Source organism: Lichenostomus cassidix, chromosome 2 (genome assembly GCF_008360975.1).
Source record: "Lichenostomus cassidix isolate B80296 chromosome 2, HeHo_3.0, whole genome shotgun sequence".
NCBI classification, from domain to species: domain Eukaryota; kingdom Metazoa; phylum Chordata; class Aves; order Passeriformes; family Meliphagidae; genus Lichenostomus; species Lichenostomus cassidix.
Window position 1 is genome coordinate 26918977 of NC_139482.1, and position 17124 is coordinate 26936100.

General features: G+C 36.9%; 1 protein-coding gene across 7 annotated transcripts in view; it reads right to left on the minus strand.

The window, feature by feature from the left end:
• Window positions 1-17124, minus strand: part of THSD7A (thrombospondin type 1 domain containing 7A) — a 272353-nt gene that overhangs the window by 12012 nt on the left and 243217 nt on the right. For all 7 annotated transcript variants that reach the window (XM_085050811.1, XM_085050815.1, XM_085050816.1 and 4 more), the window contains 9 exons: window positions 13999-14132; window positions 13230-13383; window positions 12249-12390; window positions 11658-11773; window positions 6186-6303; window positions 4250-4395; window positions 3526-3700; window positions 1417-1590; window positions 345-440 (listed from right to left, as the gene is read on the minus strand). In XM_085050811.1, coding sequence (XP_084906937.1) covers window positions 345-440; window positions 1417-1590; window positions 3526-3700; window positions 4250-4395; window positions 6186-6303; window positions 11658-11773; window positions 12249-12390; window positions 13230-13383; window positions 13999-14132 — 1255 coding nt within the window. The remainder of the gene's footprint in view (window positions 1-344; window positions 441-1416; window positions 1591-3525; window positions 3701-4249; window positions 4396-6185; window positions 6304-11657; window positions 11774-12248; window positions 12391-13229; window positions 13384-13998; window positions 14133-17124) is intronic.

The following is a 17124-nucleotide window of genomic DNA, read 5'->3' on the forward strand; positions in this document are numbered from 1 at the left end:
ATGACCTGTAATGCATAAAGGTTTTATTTGTTGTAGGTCTTGAAATCTGAAACCCTAAATTTAGAAGTGTGAATAAGCCTATGGTAAAAAAACCTAAACACATACAATGTAAAACATTTCAGGTCTGCTACAGAAGATAATATTTCTGCTAACTTTTAGCATTTCATGTTTCATAATTCTGGAAAAGAAACCACATGTTTCATATGCAAAGAGATTATGCTTTTGATTCATACATCAGGAAGTGTTTTTAGCAGATACTTTTAATTTTTTTTTCAATTTGTTGGGAAAACACATTATCCACAAGTTTTTCAGGATTTTTTTGTGTATACAGAAAGAGCAGTTACCTGTGACGTTTAAACCATCTGACCTTTGGCACCACACAGTCCGAGAAGATCCCTTCCATGGGCTAGCCATCCACTTGTACTCATAGCACTGGCCATCTGCACAGAGAATATTCACATTTTGAGAAATTTGATGACCAGGTTTTAGGCCACCACTGGCAGCAGCCACACTCATTAACAGACCATGCTCATTACATGGCCACACTCATCATGATTAATGGCTTTACAGCTAAGTAGGCTCCTTTCTGCTTCACCCAGCAACCTAGAAGGGTGCACTGCACACATGGAGCTCCCAGCATCTCCTGCACTTATTGGACACATAGAGAATAGACCAGATGTGTCCTGGACACCAGCTATGGTTATGAGAAAGCCTAATGTAGTTGATGGGCAAGAGAAATGTTTCAAATAACCTCATAATGGCTGTGGCCCATCTGTTGTGCAAAACCCATTTAGGAGTTAGGTTGCTTTCCGGGTAACACTGAGCCAGGGCTGCAGTGCTTGGTGAACTGGCCAGGGCTGCAATGGCTTCACATCTCAGCTTTTCTGGGCACATCTCATATGGTCTGGGATGAAACATGGAGTCCTTCTACACCTTAGCTCTCTATTATAAATTCAAAATTCCTTTTTGTCCGATCTGGCCTTAGAATGGACAAGAAATGTCTGTACAGGAAACTACTACCAGTGGTAAGCATGGCTGAGGCATTTTCATGACATTGCCATGCAATTAATTAATTATTTCAAAGGGCAGAGAGAAATCTAAATCTGGTTATGCATCAAGACTCAGCGATGTCTTTTTATTAATGTTACTAAGCAGATAAGGAAACTATTTGTCCAATATAAAAAGAAATGTCGGTGTTAAAAAATGAAAATTTTAAAGTGGTAACATATGATAGCTACCATTTGAAATTTTTTCTGTTTACAGTTGGTACCTGGAAAAAAACAATTTAAGTGCATTTCTGCCTACCAAATTCACATTTGCTTAAAATTGATAACGTGAACAAAATGAAAACAAAATTACGGTTATTCTGCATTTTTTCCTTACAGGAAAGAGCCTTACATATATTTTGGTGCTTACCATTGCATGGTCTTGTTTCCAAAGCCTGTTCCGGACAGAGATGTTGATTCTCTAAATCCTGAACGATCACTGCGCGAGATCGGACTTGTATTCCTCCGAAACCAAGATCCTCACCATTAACACAGGTTAGCTGGCAAAGGCTCCATTCTGACCACTCTCTCAAGTAACAGTCCCCTGTCAAAGAGCAATTTTGCAAGATCATTGTATATGAAGAGTTTTTTTGCACCAAATATGTTTTTAAAAAAATGTCCAAATACAGTTTCCTAATTTTCCTTCCTTTTAATTCCTTTCATTCCTCTTTTAAACTTTACTCACAGTTAAGGGAAGATAATTATTTTGATACTATCTGAATATCTGTGTCATAGAAAATATTATAAAAAGATTATACAAGAGCCTATTTGTTCTAAAGCAGTTTAGTTTCTTGTAGCACTCCCAAAATATCACTCTCATTGTGAATCTCTTTGCAATGCTCCACCCAAGGTCTGGGTTTTTGTGCATTTTAATATATTGTGCATTGTATGCCTTTTGCTAAATTTACATATCTTTATCTTCAGTTCATCTTTGATCTTAGAAAACATTGTCTAGTATTAAAAAGATTAATTATTGCTTATCCCCATGCAGATTTTCTCTAGACAATAGCGAAAATATTACAGAAAAAATACATAGAAAATAGTAGAAGGAACTGCTGGAACATTCCTTGCAAGAAAGGGAAATGGAAACGTTATTAAAATGTCTGCTCTCGCTATTTCATGATAGGATAATAGATCTGTAGAATGCTATAGTGTAAAACTGAAAAATAAAATTATACTAATTAGCATGATCAGCTAAAGAACATTTAAGGAAGATCTGAGACACAACACAAAGAAACCATTTTGTTAAAACTGCAGTTGAAAATGGGACTAGACTGTGCACAGACTCATAAATAAACCTCTTAGTTCTCATTATTTCAGTGAGAAAGCTATTAAAAATTCATGCTACCTTGCATTATACTGATGACAGATATAATCAGTACCGTGTTGACCGGATGCCTGATTAATGAAGGAATTTTATTTGCCAACCTTAGGAAAGCATGCAAAGAAATGAATAATTGACGAACTGATGTATACATAATAGGAAAACAAGTAGTGATTTTTGGAAACATTAGCTGGAGCGTATCATTAGCACATCCCCACAGGGCAGTTATTCTTGCTGGCTAAATGTGAGATTGTTGAAGAACAGGCTCAGCAAAATTTTTAAAGCGATCAGTAAGCAGCTATAATTTTTTACAAAATTCACTAATATGAAAACATAGCAACAGTCTTTGTATTCTTCCAATTTCTATTTAATAAGTTAAAAATGCATGAAAATCATGCAATTGGAAGGCTATGAACAAAGCAGTGATGGAAATCTCTCCATGTTTTATTAATTCCTATTTATTGAGACAACTTTACCTCCAGTCCAATCTGAAATGAGTTGGGAAAAAAATTCTGGGCAACAGGAGCATTTCAAGAGAATGAAAATAGAATACTGGTATGAAATGACAGCTACACTAGAACCGAAAGAGTTTATAATTTCTTCTGAAGATGCATCATTAATGACTACTGAACAACAGCAATATACTTCAAATTCTGCAAGTGATTGTTTGGAATGAACTGGAGGGGTTTTACTGGAAATTAAACAGCTCTTATATGCTCTTAATCCTTCTCTGTATGAGCATCATGGACCTGATCATTCATAACAGCTCTTTTCCATTCAGTTCACAAAGGCAATGATAGTGCATGTCATATGCAGAGACTTGAACAGCTTGAGGCACTCGTTTTCTCAGAGATCAAAACTCTAGTTTCATTTGGAAAAAACTTTCAAAGAAAAAAATAAGAAAAAATAGATACATTTTAGATATAATCTGTGACAGAGATATGTATCTTATGAATTTAAAATCTAGTATTTTTCTAATTGATTTATTGTCCTAATGCTCCTAGAATGTAACTCTGTTGGTCATTTGATGGATGAATCCAATCAGTAAAGCAGATGAAAAAGACTTAATTGCCTGTGGCTAATGCTAGGCACTAATAGCTGTAATGACACCCAACCAATCTTGAAATGCAACATTTATTTGAACAGCTTTTTTACCTGGACAAGGGAAAGTGCAAGTTTCCTCAAGTATTATCTTCTTATCACCTTCTATAATGGGCTCTATTTCTCCACAGAATTCCTCATCTACTACTTTGCCAACATCTTCAGTGGATCCATCATACACCACACAGGAAATGTTCCTCACTCTTGTTCCCTCTCCACACTGAGCATCCTACAGAAGGAGAACTTATATTGATTGATAATGGACAGAAGAAAGGGCCAAAAGACTAGATCTGAGTTACATGTCACTCTGTCTCCTATTATTTTTGTTTAACTGCTTATTCATTCCAATAAAGAGAAGACAAAAAAAAAAAAAGACATGGTTCATTACTTCTGAAACAAACAAAAAACCCCAAAATTTTGTGTCACTGTTACTTGTTTCTTAAATTATGAAGTTAATTTGTGAATTGCAACCACAGCAGTATGTCAAGTGAAGATATCTTCTAATATATGAATATATACCTGCTGATATTCTTTTACAATAGAAGGATTTAAATTATCAGCAAAGATGCTACTCGGGTACCAAAGGTTACATTTATACTTTGAATATCTGTAGGGCAATGTTGTATCTGTTGACCAATATGAAATCCAAGACAAAAAATAACTTCATTTTTTGTATAAGAGAGGTGGAAGCAAATTGTGTATGGTGCTGTGAAGGAGGTATCACAAATAGGCCTGGACCCACATGCTCCCTAACTTCAAGGTCCCAAATGACTTTTACCTCTACTCTGCATGCAGACCATTGACCATATTGCCATCGATAACAAGGTTTTACTGGACAGGGTTTGAATTGCTCCATCTGAGAAGGACAAGGCCTCCCATCACCCTGAAATGGCTGATTTATAGTCCTTCTCCTGATCATTTTCCCTGTAACAAAAAACAGCAATGTAATGAACAATAAAGTGGTTAGACTGATTTATTCCTCAAGATGATTCTATTTAGCTTAAAAGTGTTATATTTGAGTAAAGTAATTTTTTCCAGATTTGACAAATTGGATTGTAAAGAAGATCTGTTGGCTCTTGTCTGTTATGTGGATTCATATTTTCCAAGTCAGACACTTTATATTCTGTCACTTGTTTGCACTGCAAGAATTGCAGGAGGATGCCTGATTAGGATTGCTTCTGTAACAGCAAACAAAAGCAGTAATTTCCTAGCTCAGAAGCCTGAGGAAAATTATTCTGTATGAACATGACAATGTTTGTGGCATTTCAGTGGAGATTCCTGCTCCTCATCTGGTGTTTGCTGCTAGAAGAGGCCAGCATGTTCTGCTCTGCCCTGAGTTAACACAGAAACATGTGTCCCATAATTGTCTGATTCCAGCAAATGAGAACTTGCAACTTTGTGTCGTGGTCTGTTCGAAAACATTACATGTAGATTTTTCAGGAGATGGAGGATTCTTCACTCAGGCCCAAGGAAAATTAAAATACAATAGGCTTATCCAACATTAATCTCGTCTTCAACCATGTGTTATGCTTCACTGAGATACAGGTTCTATTTCAAAACATATATAAAATGGAAGAGGAATACATTTTTTTATCCTTTTAGCAATTCTTTCTTCTTTCATCTTGCACTAGACATTAGACCATCATGCTCCATTACAGAGAGGTTCTCTGACATAACTGAAAATTTCCTTCTGTATCAGGAATAGTGCTCAAATGGCTGCTCTAGAGTTGTCCCCTCACAAAAGATTCCACAAAAACAACAGAGCTGTGGTATTTTAATTTATATGTAGACAAATAGAAGAGGCAAGTCTGAAAGAACATGTATATATTTAAATTTCTATAGTGACGCTTCCAATAAACTAAGGCATTACACAGATTTACCTATATAACACCTGATGTAACTGGCCGAAAGAATTAATCTTTAATTCCACATTTCAATCTCATGCATTTGCAGTTGAGTACTCTAATGATAATGACATGAATCTTTTGCTGAGAGCAAGCTACACAAGCCACCATGCATAAGCAGAACAGTATCAATCTCCCAGACAGCTGTGCTCACTGCAGACAGATAGAAAGATGTTTGCCAAGTGGAGACTCATCACTCTTGAATTCACAGCTGCTCCAACTGAGATGTCACGGGAGAAAAAAAGATTTTCTTGAAAAGTACTGGAGGCAAAACTCCAAAGAACGGCAAGCAGCAAACTTCTTACACACAAATTTTTTCCTCAACTATACGGACATTTGCATGGGTGCACAAATGCAGTTAAAATTTGTGGTCATTTGATTTGTTTCATGGCTATTACTTATTGAAAAACACCAGTTACTTCTGACTTGTTTTTGTAACAATTTTAGTTCTCTAAACTCACCCCTAATAATGAAACTTAGGAGAAAATCCCTCCCTCCTCTTCCTCTCCCCACCAGCTGAAAAATAAATATTCAAATTAATGTTTACTTTTGTCTCAACAGACCATTCATCAGATCTCACTTTTTTCCCCAGAATCAGAAAATCTTTGTACCAAATTCTCATTTATTTTCAGTGAGCACCATTTTACTCAAGCATATTTTTTCTATGAATAAGGCTGATTTAGATCCCTGTCACTCTCCCTAGCTGGCCACATTTTCTAGTTCTGAAAAGAGAGGTATTACTACTTTCATTAAAGGGGGAAAAAAAAAAGAGAACTCCATCTTTTAAATATGCCAAAGGTATGTACTGACCTGTAAGGCCACATGTTTGAGAGCACTCAGACCAAGCGGACCAGTCAGAGAGCTGACAGTTCACAGGACATTCCACCACGCAGGACATATTCATTTGCCATGTCTTTTCCAAACCAAGCTGAAAGAAAATGTCAAATGGTCAGCACAAAACTCCAGGCCTGTATCACCAGTGCAAGGTAAAAACATAAAGTAATTAAGACATTTTAAATTCTTACTTTGTATACCAATGTTTATATACATGCTCAAATCCTATTTTCATCAACCATTCTCTAAATTAGACTCTATAAATGGAGGGCTTCATCTCTACAGTATTACCTTTTACAATAAGTAAAGGCCAAAATAATTTATGAAGTCATCATTTTGGAAGATTAATGCAAAAATACTGAACAGCTATTAACAACTGAAGTGATACTAGAAGCCAAGCTCAAAACTAGCAGAATGAGGAGAATGAACATGTATTGGACAGTCAGAAGATGTTGCAGATGCCAAAAGTTTACAGGCGCTCAAGAGAGACTGAACAAATTAATGGAAGAGAAATCTGAAGGTTTAAACACACAGAAACTCCACTAGGCAAATGCAGTCCATGAGCTGAAAACAGGTGGAGGCTATGAAAGGAGTACATGGAAACTCTTGTTTGTCTGTGCTTCTTACTCCTCCTTAGCCATCTGCTTATGCCTCTCTTGTTTTCTTCCTAATGTGCTATATTATTCTATTCTATTCTATTCTATTCTATTCTAATTCTATTCTTTCTTTTTTTTCTATTCTATTCTCTCCTTTTCTATCCTATCCTATTCTATATTCTATTCTATCCTATCCTATATATTATGTTACCCATGCAAAAATATTGACATGACAGTGACAATGATTTGTCCAAAAAAATAGATCTTTGCATATTTTTCTGAAAAGCTTTGCAAAAACCAGAATCCTCTAACATCCATGCAGTAAAAGTTCCAGTTGCTGTAGGAGTATGAGAGAAGAGGACAGATGAAATAATCAGACTCAAGTTTTCCAAAAATGTATTCTGTACTCAGTTCCTCCTCATGTATTACTCAGCCCAATGCCTTGCCCCAGGGGAAGAAGAATTTTATGATCATGCTTGGGACATGGCACAATGACTGCACGGTCCTTTAGTCTGATCCTGGACAGCCATTTCTATGTTCTTATAAACTCCCATGCTCCAGATTTTCCCTATCAATGGAATGAAAGAGATATTCTCACTAACACACATGAGAATATATGATGCAAGATGAAATATGACTGATGGCAAAAATATTACTATAATGATAATAACATCCTGCACAGCTTCAGAATGAGTTAGAAGGGTAGGTGAGTTATAGGGTGTACGATATAAAATGAGAAAAAAAAAATCCTGCCAATATGAACAGATCTACAGCTTTCCAGTACCAAGGACTGTCCTCTTCACTGGACTTCACCAGCACTCCTCAATCATCATTAAGACCTTTCAGAATCCCAGGCAGTTGTGAATATCTTTTACTAGGAAAAAACCCCATATAATTAAAAAGAAAAAGAAAAAAAAAAAAAGAAGAAGCAGCAAACTAGACATTTCAAAACCTATTAATTTTAATGACTGGAAAGGTTAATGATATAAAACCAGCAGTTAAGACTTTAAAAAGGCGATAAACCCACTATTTCCTACTTAATACAAGCATAGAGCAATAATTAGGCACAACATTAACATGTCCTCCATAAATAAACTACCATAAGTACTGAAAATGTCTCCTCCTGATAGACTCACCAAGTTTTAAATTTGCATTTGCAGTACCATTTATTGAGACAAATGAGGGTTTAGACCTCTGTTCTCTGTCTTGGCTTTTCTCAGTGTTAAGCATAGCCTTGATTATACAGCTATCAGACACAGACAACACCTGAAACCTTTGGATAATCTGGAATTTGGGTGATTAGGAAGCTAGAGAACCCTCTTTGAAGTCCATATTTGGGTCAAACCTTCTGAGGAAAGGCTTTAAATCCTGCTGCATTGATTCCTGCCAATTATAGAAACATGACTGTTCTCTTTCAAGACTGGTCTTCTCAGCTGGACTTCAGCAGCTCAGAAGGGAAAAGCCCAAGAAAGATATTAACAGTGGAGAAAGCTGAAGGCCAGATTACCCACAGTGACCTTCTATTTGCATGTCTTATATGCTGAAGTGCTGCTTAAACAGATCTGGGGAACAACTGACAGGCTGCAGTTTGATAGTATTCACATATTCTTTTCTTGTCCCTCTCCTTCCTTGAACTGATGAACCACAATTCAACTTGAAGAGCTTAAAAAAATATTTGAATAAGTGTTCACTAGCTCCCTTACCCTAAAGGCTCTGTTCTGGATGAGCTGTGGTTTCTGACTCAACAACAGCAAGTACTGAAAGCTACTCTGTGCTCTCTGTGCTCCTGGTCACACATGCCAGGGGCAGCAGGCTGCCAGACCAGCATGCTCTTTAAATCCTGTGATCCATAAGAAGTATCTGCATTTGTTTATAGGAATGTTTGGCACCAAAGATTAAACCCTGCTGCTGGAGGTTAATCATGTACTCTGACAAGCAGACTATTCACCCATAAACCATCAAAGTCTGCTTTTAAATGCAGACACAACTGCTGGTTTCTAGGCTTTTCTCATCTTTAATTGAAGATAAATGAATGAAAATAAGTCTGTAAATAGGAATATGACCAGGACCAGCTTGCTTTAGGTGATTGGATTTTCAAATATTCAAAGAAAGAAAGAGAAGTTCTTGGCATGTGATAATTTTGTAGAAGTAGAAACCAAGTAATCCAGCATTACTGTGCCTTGAGAGTTTGACGAGAACTACATTAACATAACCAGTACTTGGAAATAAGCTTTAGAAATTGATTTATCTTGGCAGTAATCGGGATGAATGGCTACCTTCCTTAGCTGATTGACTCAAACAAACACAAGATCATATGGGATGCATAAGGAAACCAGAACACAGAGGCTCAGATGCAATGTTACTATTCAACTGTGCTGATGCTCATACCTGGCGACAGTAGAAAAATTTCAGCAAGAAGGGGTTTTTTACATGTGGCTTTATTAGTTTCTTGAACCGTATGTTATATAGAAACCCAGACATTGCAATAATGTGTCTTAACTACTTAGGGATCAGTGTGGGTTAATCTATTATGATCTCTCTTCTTTGCATATGATAATAAGAAACATAATTCAGTAAATGTACCCACATATAAATTAAGCAAATTTTATTCATAAATCTAGTACAAAGTTTTATGATAGCCCAGAGAAAATTCATTAGCTAAATCATTACAAAATTATTTCGTATTTTTCCTATTCATCAGCTTTTCCAACCACACTTAATTTTTCTGCACTGCACTTATAATGTAAAAACACACCAGAAACCCCCACCCTGAAGGATCATTAGCAGGAAGTGTATAGTATGTATTCACATTTTGATAATTTCTTGAATACTATCCACTTGTGACCTGGAAAGTCACAGAGTTGGCTTTCACATCTTTAGAGTGAAGGGTCTGTTAAGATGTGAACAGCTTGGCTTTCCTGCTAATCAGGTTAACAGGTTTTACTCCTCAGTTATTGGATCAGCCTTTGACCTTGTTGTACCACTGCTTACACATCCATAATTCAACAAATAGTCTTAACTGTGTGACTAGGGAGAGGATTAGAGCTTTCTACAAGAAGATGTATCTCTCTATGGTCTAGCAAATCAAAAGGGCAAATATGAATGCAGCAGTGGCTGATGATAAATCCAAGACTCCGCTGCAGCGATGTCTGTTGGCCAGTCATTTACAGCAAGTAGCATTTGAGATATTATATTCTTGCCCTAATTATTTATCTGAGTAACAAACTTTCATTTCTTAAATGCAGGAAAGCTCCAGAGCTTTTCTGAAATGAGATTTCATTGTAAAATGTAATCAGTTCTAAATGTTGTTTTAAATCTTTGCTTAACAACAGGAGTAATTTCTTGGTTTTATGGTGGAAGAAATATATTTTCCTTTAAAATCAAATAAATATTGTTTTTCCTATTGAAATATTTATATGGATGGATATCTCACATAATGTCTTGGCATTAATTAATCAATACTGCAAGTCTCTTAGAAATGACAGACATTTTTCCTCTTTTTTTTTTAGCAGAGTAAAAGATTAACAAAATGCATTAATACATTGCCTTATTAACTTCACAGCAACTTGCTGGTAGATAGTCAGATTCTGAGTTTTTTCCTGAGACATAATTTTTGTGGATGTCCCATCCCTGGAAGTGTTCAAGGCTAGGTTGGAAGGGACTTTCAGCAAACTGCTCTTGTGAAAGGTGATCCTGCCCGTGGAAGGAGGTTTGATCATTAAGATAATGATCTCTAAGGTCCCTTCCAACCTGAACCTTTTTTTGATTCTATGAAATTATTAGGTTTGATTATAAACCCAAAAACTATGTGTGAAGGAGGAACATGGGACAGAAGTAGGATGTAAGCCTCAGCTAAAACTCTCTGCCTTTGGTAAGAACTTATAGATTCAGAAATCCAGGATGTCAGAGGAGAGTGGAGAACTTTAAGTAGGTCAGATACACCATTACAAAACTACAGTCCAAAGTAAATGATGAGTTTCCTGACTCCCTCCTCTTCTGATGAGACTCTTTTCTATGGGCACATCCTGAAGAGAAGCTTCTAGCCAGAAGAGTCCCACAGAAAAGCTGCTTTGGAGACCTCTCCACCTTTGTCCTCCACTGCAAGTAATTTTATTTCTGATGTCATGGTGGTGGGGGAATGGCAGCTGAAATGAGTGCAGTTGTTTTCCATCAGAAATGCATGTAGGATTACCCTTAATGTAGTAATTTCATTATCTTCATGTTTTCTTTCATACTACTACCTCCATTCAATTGAAAGCATTAAGACCAACACACAAAATGTCAGGAAACCAGTGCTGTCAAATTGAAATTTTGTTTGAACATTTGCAAAATGGCTCTTGCAAAACTTAAGGGCTCCCGTCTGCTAGTTATGGCTCCATATATGCTCCTACTTAATATTACATTCATGCTGCACATCTTTTCACACTAGCTTAGGTATCTTTTGCATCACACAGCTGGGTACAAGAAGTTAGCATTCAGCCCAGCTGCAGAATGGCACATGAGAAATATTTTCCAACACTGGCAGGTGTCCAAGACTACATGCAGAAATTGTATCAAATTAGAATTATGATTAGTATTCTGATTAAGATTTATTACCTTTATTCTACTTTATTAATTATTGTTTCTAAGTAATTTCCTTCAGGACATAATAATTAGCATATGTTCACAGAGGCACTTAAAAGTAACCAAAGGAAATGGTATAAAAATCAGTTGATGGCTCAGTTCATTTCAGAGGTACTTAACAATCCATGAACAGTGTTGCAAAACATCTGGTGAAGATGCCATACCGCTCAGTTGGCTCAGTATTAATTAGCACCATTAGAAGGGAGCTTACTCACAGGTATGCACTCACCTCTTCACAGTATTTCAGGTCAACCGATTTGCCATCGCTGCGAACGCAATCAAGCATCCGCGTCTTGATGCCGCTGCCACAGACAGCCTTCTCACTGAGCTGACATGTGCTCCAGTCTGCAAAAGAGGAATTCATTAGCGTTTCAGACTTTCAGACAGAATTCATAATGATCCAGTCTCCCACCTAATTCTGATGGCCTAAAATAACCTTCACAAGCAACTTTTACACATGCAAAGGCTCACGGAGTCCAGCTGCTACACATTTTTTGAAACAGTGACCTTTACTGCAAATAGCCAATGTCATGGTACCTTCCTGAAAAGTTCATATTTGGTTTTGTCTGTATGGATTTTGAGTAAATCACAAATTTGTATGAGAAATACTTTTCCTGGAGTTACAGCATGCCCATTTCACCTGCAATGTCTCCATTTAATATTTTATCTGGATCAAACAGCCTGAACCAGTTTTCAGTACAAGTTCCATGTCTACCTGTGGATTAAAATAGAAAGCAGAAAAATCCGTCCTGTAAGGTGAATGGAAGTGAGCTGTAAGATGTAGTCCCAGGCTGTCACTAGAGCATAACACCATAAATACCTGTCACATTGTAGTCATAGTGGTAGCAGTTCTTGTTCAAAGTGCAGGCTTCTGTCTCGGTGGCAGCAGGACAAGGCTTTCCATCATCTGGTTGTCTCAGGGATTCAGCTGACCTTTCACGGACACTACTTCCATTGCATGGCTTGAAATGGAGATTGGAAACAGCTTTGATATTTTGGTACCCTGATACCTCTTTATGCAGCATTACAACAACCTTTCAAGTAATTCCTTCACAAAACACAAGTGTAAAATAACAGGTTCATGCTACTCTATAAAAGAAACCCTTTCCTTGTTGTTTCAAAGACAATTCAGTCTCCTCTTTCACTTTGGTAACACCCAAAGGGAACTGTCCTTTAACCTGGTAACACCTCCCTATTTTCTTAACTAGTGCACATTCCAGTACTAGTGCTTTGGATCTATTTCAGTCATAAACAGGACATTGAGATGCTCACTTTCCAAGTGCTATATGTAATGCACCAAAGCCTCAATACTCAGAGATCCTGAAACACTTCTGGCTTTTGTTTTGGGTTTTTTTGACATTTCTTTTTGAAATTGCTGTCAGAACAGAAGGGGAGAGGAGACACAAAATTACTTTTCTATGATCAGTCTTGATCTACAGACTTCACTCGTACCAGGACAGTGACATTTTTAGTTCAGTGACTGTGCCACTATGGAGAGACTCAGAGCTGGGCTCAAAGACAGACTCACTAGCCACTGCTAAAGCTATTCCACCACACAGAAGGCTCCCCACACTGGAAAGAGTGACCACTGGGGACATTATAATCTGTGTTCTGGAGCAATTCAGCTTAATGAAAAATACTCTCACTTTATTTGCAAACAACAAAAAACAAACCTAAAGATGACACTATATATAGATATTTACAGGTGTAATCAGTTCAGCATTTTTGCACAATACATCATATACACACTTTTAAAGTATCCTCCCCAAACCATAAATGTGACACTTAGCATACTTCTTACCAAAGAACACTGAGACCAGGATCCCCATTCAGACATAACACAGTCCTCAGGACATGGCAACGTGCATTTTCTAGCCCCAAGTGGCATCTCCTCAGGGTCACACAGATAGTCTTCTACAGTGTCAGAAGGGCCATCCACAGTGTTTAGCATGCACCTGGAAAAAGAATTGCACAAAAACTGCATTCACCGTGGATTTTGTATGGAATGTGTTCTACAGTATTCTGAAGCATTTTTACATTTGGTCAGCACATGAATGAACTAAGTATTGATCTATGAATGTGCAAGGAAAGACGAAGAGCCAAAAAATAATCCTTGTTTTTACAGATGACAACAACATAAAGACATACACATAATTTAGACAGTTCCTATCACTGATTTGCTGAGAGACCCTGGGCTTACCTTGATGTTAGCTTACCTCTAAGCCAGAGTAAAGCAAATCATCTATAGTTAAGACATATTTTGCACATACTTCAGCTGATAAACTTAAATCCAGAACTATTAAAACTTTAAGAATTTTATTTTCTTAGTATTAATCCTTAATTTACACAGATGCCTTTTAACTACCAACAGATCAAATTAAGAATCAAGGTCTATATCCATAACCAGTAGATAAAATCATATTGCACTCTCTGAATCTATTCTGATTTAATCAGCCAGAGTCCAGGTCTGGACTCAACACCAGGCATTATCTGGAATTACACCAAATTACATACAGCCAAAACTGAAAGTGATGGTTCTTTAAAGCGAAGGAGGAGTAATATTGTTTTACCTGACTTTCCTTGTTTGAACACCTTCTCCACAATTCTCTTTCAAGTCCACATTGGTCACCTTGCAGACACTCCAGGGCTCAGTAACCCATATGTACTGGCTGCAGTCACTGTGGCAGGGGACTACCTCATACACCTGGAATCCACATTCAGTGTCAGTTTGGGTGCACACAAGTAAGATAAACATGCAAAAGTGATCATATAAAAAAGAGTTAGTGGTCTTTTTGGTAAGAATAATAAATATGAACTTGCTGATTTAGGCACCATGGTAATAACACAGATTAGATACTTGACAGAAAACTACTGAAATAACAAAAAGACAGAAGCTATCAAATGATGGATTCTCTGTTTTTTTCTGCCACTAAGCCCATACTGTGCCATTCCCAACATGAAACATCAACACAACTAATTTAAAGTCTGTAATCAGGCTAGCTCATGAGTATAACTTTTTAAAAAATGCTGTTAAATGTCTGCTAGCATGTTACCTCTGTCCTTCTCATCTCTTCTCCATGATTCCATCACACTATTATTATATTATTATCCAGTTATTAACAGTGGTGTTTTTGTACTTCTAAGGACACGTGACCTCAAGAGAAACTATCCCAATATGTATTGATTCACTTTATTTACTCATTGTGTATGATTAAAATCACAGGTATTTGTGTACTAGCATTAGCATTATGTTTAGATTTGAATATAAATTTAAAATGGCATCTCATATATCAATTTCTACAGTGTTCCATATACTGCCTCAAACATACATTACAAAAAAAGGGACAGACAGCATAGACACATGCTGAACTTATATCTCAATTTTAGAAACACTTACCTGTGCCTGCAGAAAGTATTTTCATGAACCCAAAAGAAAAAAAAATGAAAAAGTTAGAATTATTAAGAGTGAACCATAGATTTTTAAATGACATCAATTTAGTTTTTATTATAGATAATATTCTGTTACTTCTGCAAAGCAAAAGGCATAATTTTTTCTCTTGGATCTCCTGTGCTGTCATAAGGTATTTTGCAAGAAGTTTGCCCTTGGAATAAAATAAAAGTTTATAAATCACAACTGGTGGGAAGAAACTGTCTATTACCTAGTTTATTTCTTGGTTAGATAGTAGAAGTGTTTTCCCTTTTTGCCTATAATGAGCATCAAACCTTCAAACAGTAGGGAATCCAGTTTCCCTTAGATGAGAGAAAATCCTCAGTGCTTTTGGAGGACACTGGACTTCTCTATTAATCGAAATTCTTCTGACAGTATTAAGTGCAATAGATTCAAAGGAATAAATGGAACTGGCAGTTCTCATCCTTCCAAAGTTTCTAAGTCCTTCATGGACTATCTTAATTATGCATAAATTACTTAAAGCCCATTGCCTTGAAATTATCTTTTACCAGCTAATTTGTCATATCATTGTAGGTACCAAGTCAGCACAACTAAAAATGCAGGACAATCTGATACTTTTCTTAAACAAGTCCTTGATTTCTTTTCAGCAACACTGCTTGTGCAGAAAAAGAGGGCTGATGATTTGATAGTTAACCTGCAACAAAATACATCCACTCACAGAAAATATAATGCCTTTTACTCTCAATGTGTGGGGTCTGATATCATAACACTGTGCAGCTGATCAGACCATGAACAAGACCACCAGCATAGTCAGCATACTTGGGCCTTCTTTGACCTACATAAACAATAAAAGGAATAATAAAAGTGGGTAGGGAAAATTCATGTTAAGGAAGGTACTGGACTCTGTTGAAAACTTGTTCTTTAGAATTCTCCTCCCGCATTTCCAAAAAGAGAATAGGGAAGCCTCAATTCAGGAAAATGTCTATATGTCTGACCCTTAGACATTAGAATAAAAAGAAATACATAAACCCCCACATACTCAACGACTTTTGCAGTGACATGAAATTTGGATACCTTGCCAGAAAGCCAGAGGAGAACTCTGCATTGCACTGCACATGTTAATGGTGTTCTCCTGACCCTACTGGCATTTTTGTAGCTACGACAGCAGGTCACAGCAGTCAGGTGGTATAAGAATTGCATACCCACCTACTCTGATGAGGGGGAAAATAATGCCTGGAATCAATGAAAAGATGGATGTTCTTAATTTCTCTAACAGTCTCAGATTAATCTCTTCATTTGAAATTACCTGATGGACATTGACAAGCTTTTATAACAAGCCTGACTCTATTATTACTGTAATTATGAGGTCTTTTAGCCTAAAGAAGTGAGTACAGAACAAGATTTATTCAGCTGGAGTGTGGTTTGGGAGGAAAGACACTCAGTGACACATCTAGCTTTCGGTGTGTTTCGTCCTGTCTCAAATTACAGGCACACATGTCAGCCCTGAGAGACACTGAACAACTTCTTGACAAGGTCTTTAGCATTTTATTTCAATGTTTCCCTAGCCTTACAATCAGAAACTTTTCCCAAGGCTTAACCCAAATCTGCTTGCAGCCATGTAAGCCCACTGCTTTTTATCCTCTCCATGATGGCCATGGAAAATGGATTATTGCCTTCTTCTTTGCAACAGTTATGCATATACTAGCAGACTGTCAGCATTCTCCCTCTCATCTCCTGTTCCCTAGGCTAGACAACATGTTGTAGTCTTTCCCCACGTTCATAATTCCTAGACAGAATCTTACAGCATAGTCCCTCTGTAAATCATACTCCACACACTTGTGGGCACCAAAGATCCCACCTTACCTCTCAGGTCATACGTATGCAAATAAGCATGCTCTATATGTAAGTAATAAATAAGTAACTAAACCACATTATATTTAATGATTAAAATAAATACTCTGAAAATCTATTACTTTTCCAGCTGAATGGTGGACCACATTTAGTTTAAATAACTAATTCAAAATTGGAATGTCTGTGTATTTCTTTGCATGTTTCTGAATTGACAGGGAACATATTTTAAAATGAAAAATACTGCCCTTATATTCTTCAACATCCTTGTATTATCTGTGGAGCTTCCTTTTCGTGAAATTACTATATTTCAATTTTATTTTTACAATAATTGTACTTTGAATCATCTATTATTTGGCAAATACAATGCAACCACAAATCAAATGAGTCCCCGTACCAGCAGAGGGCAATAGTGTTGCATAAAAGTGGCGAACAGACC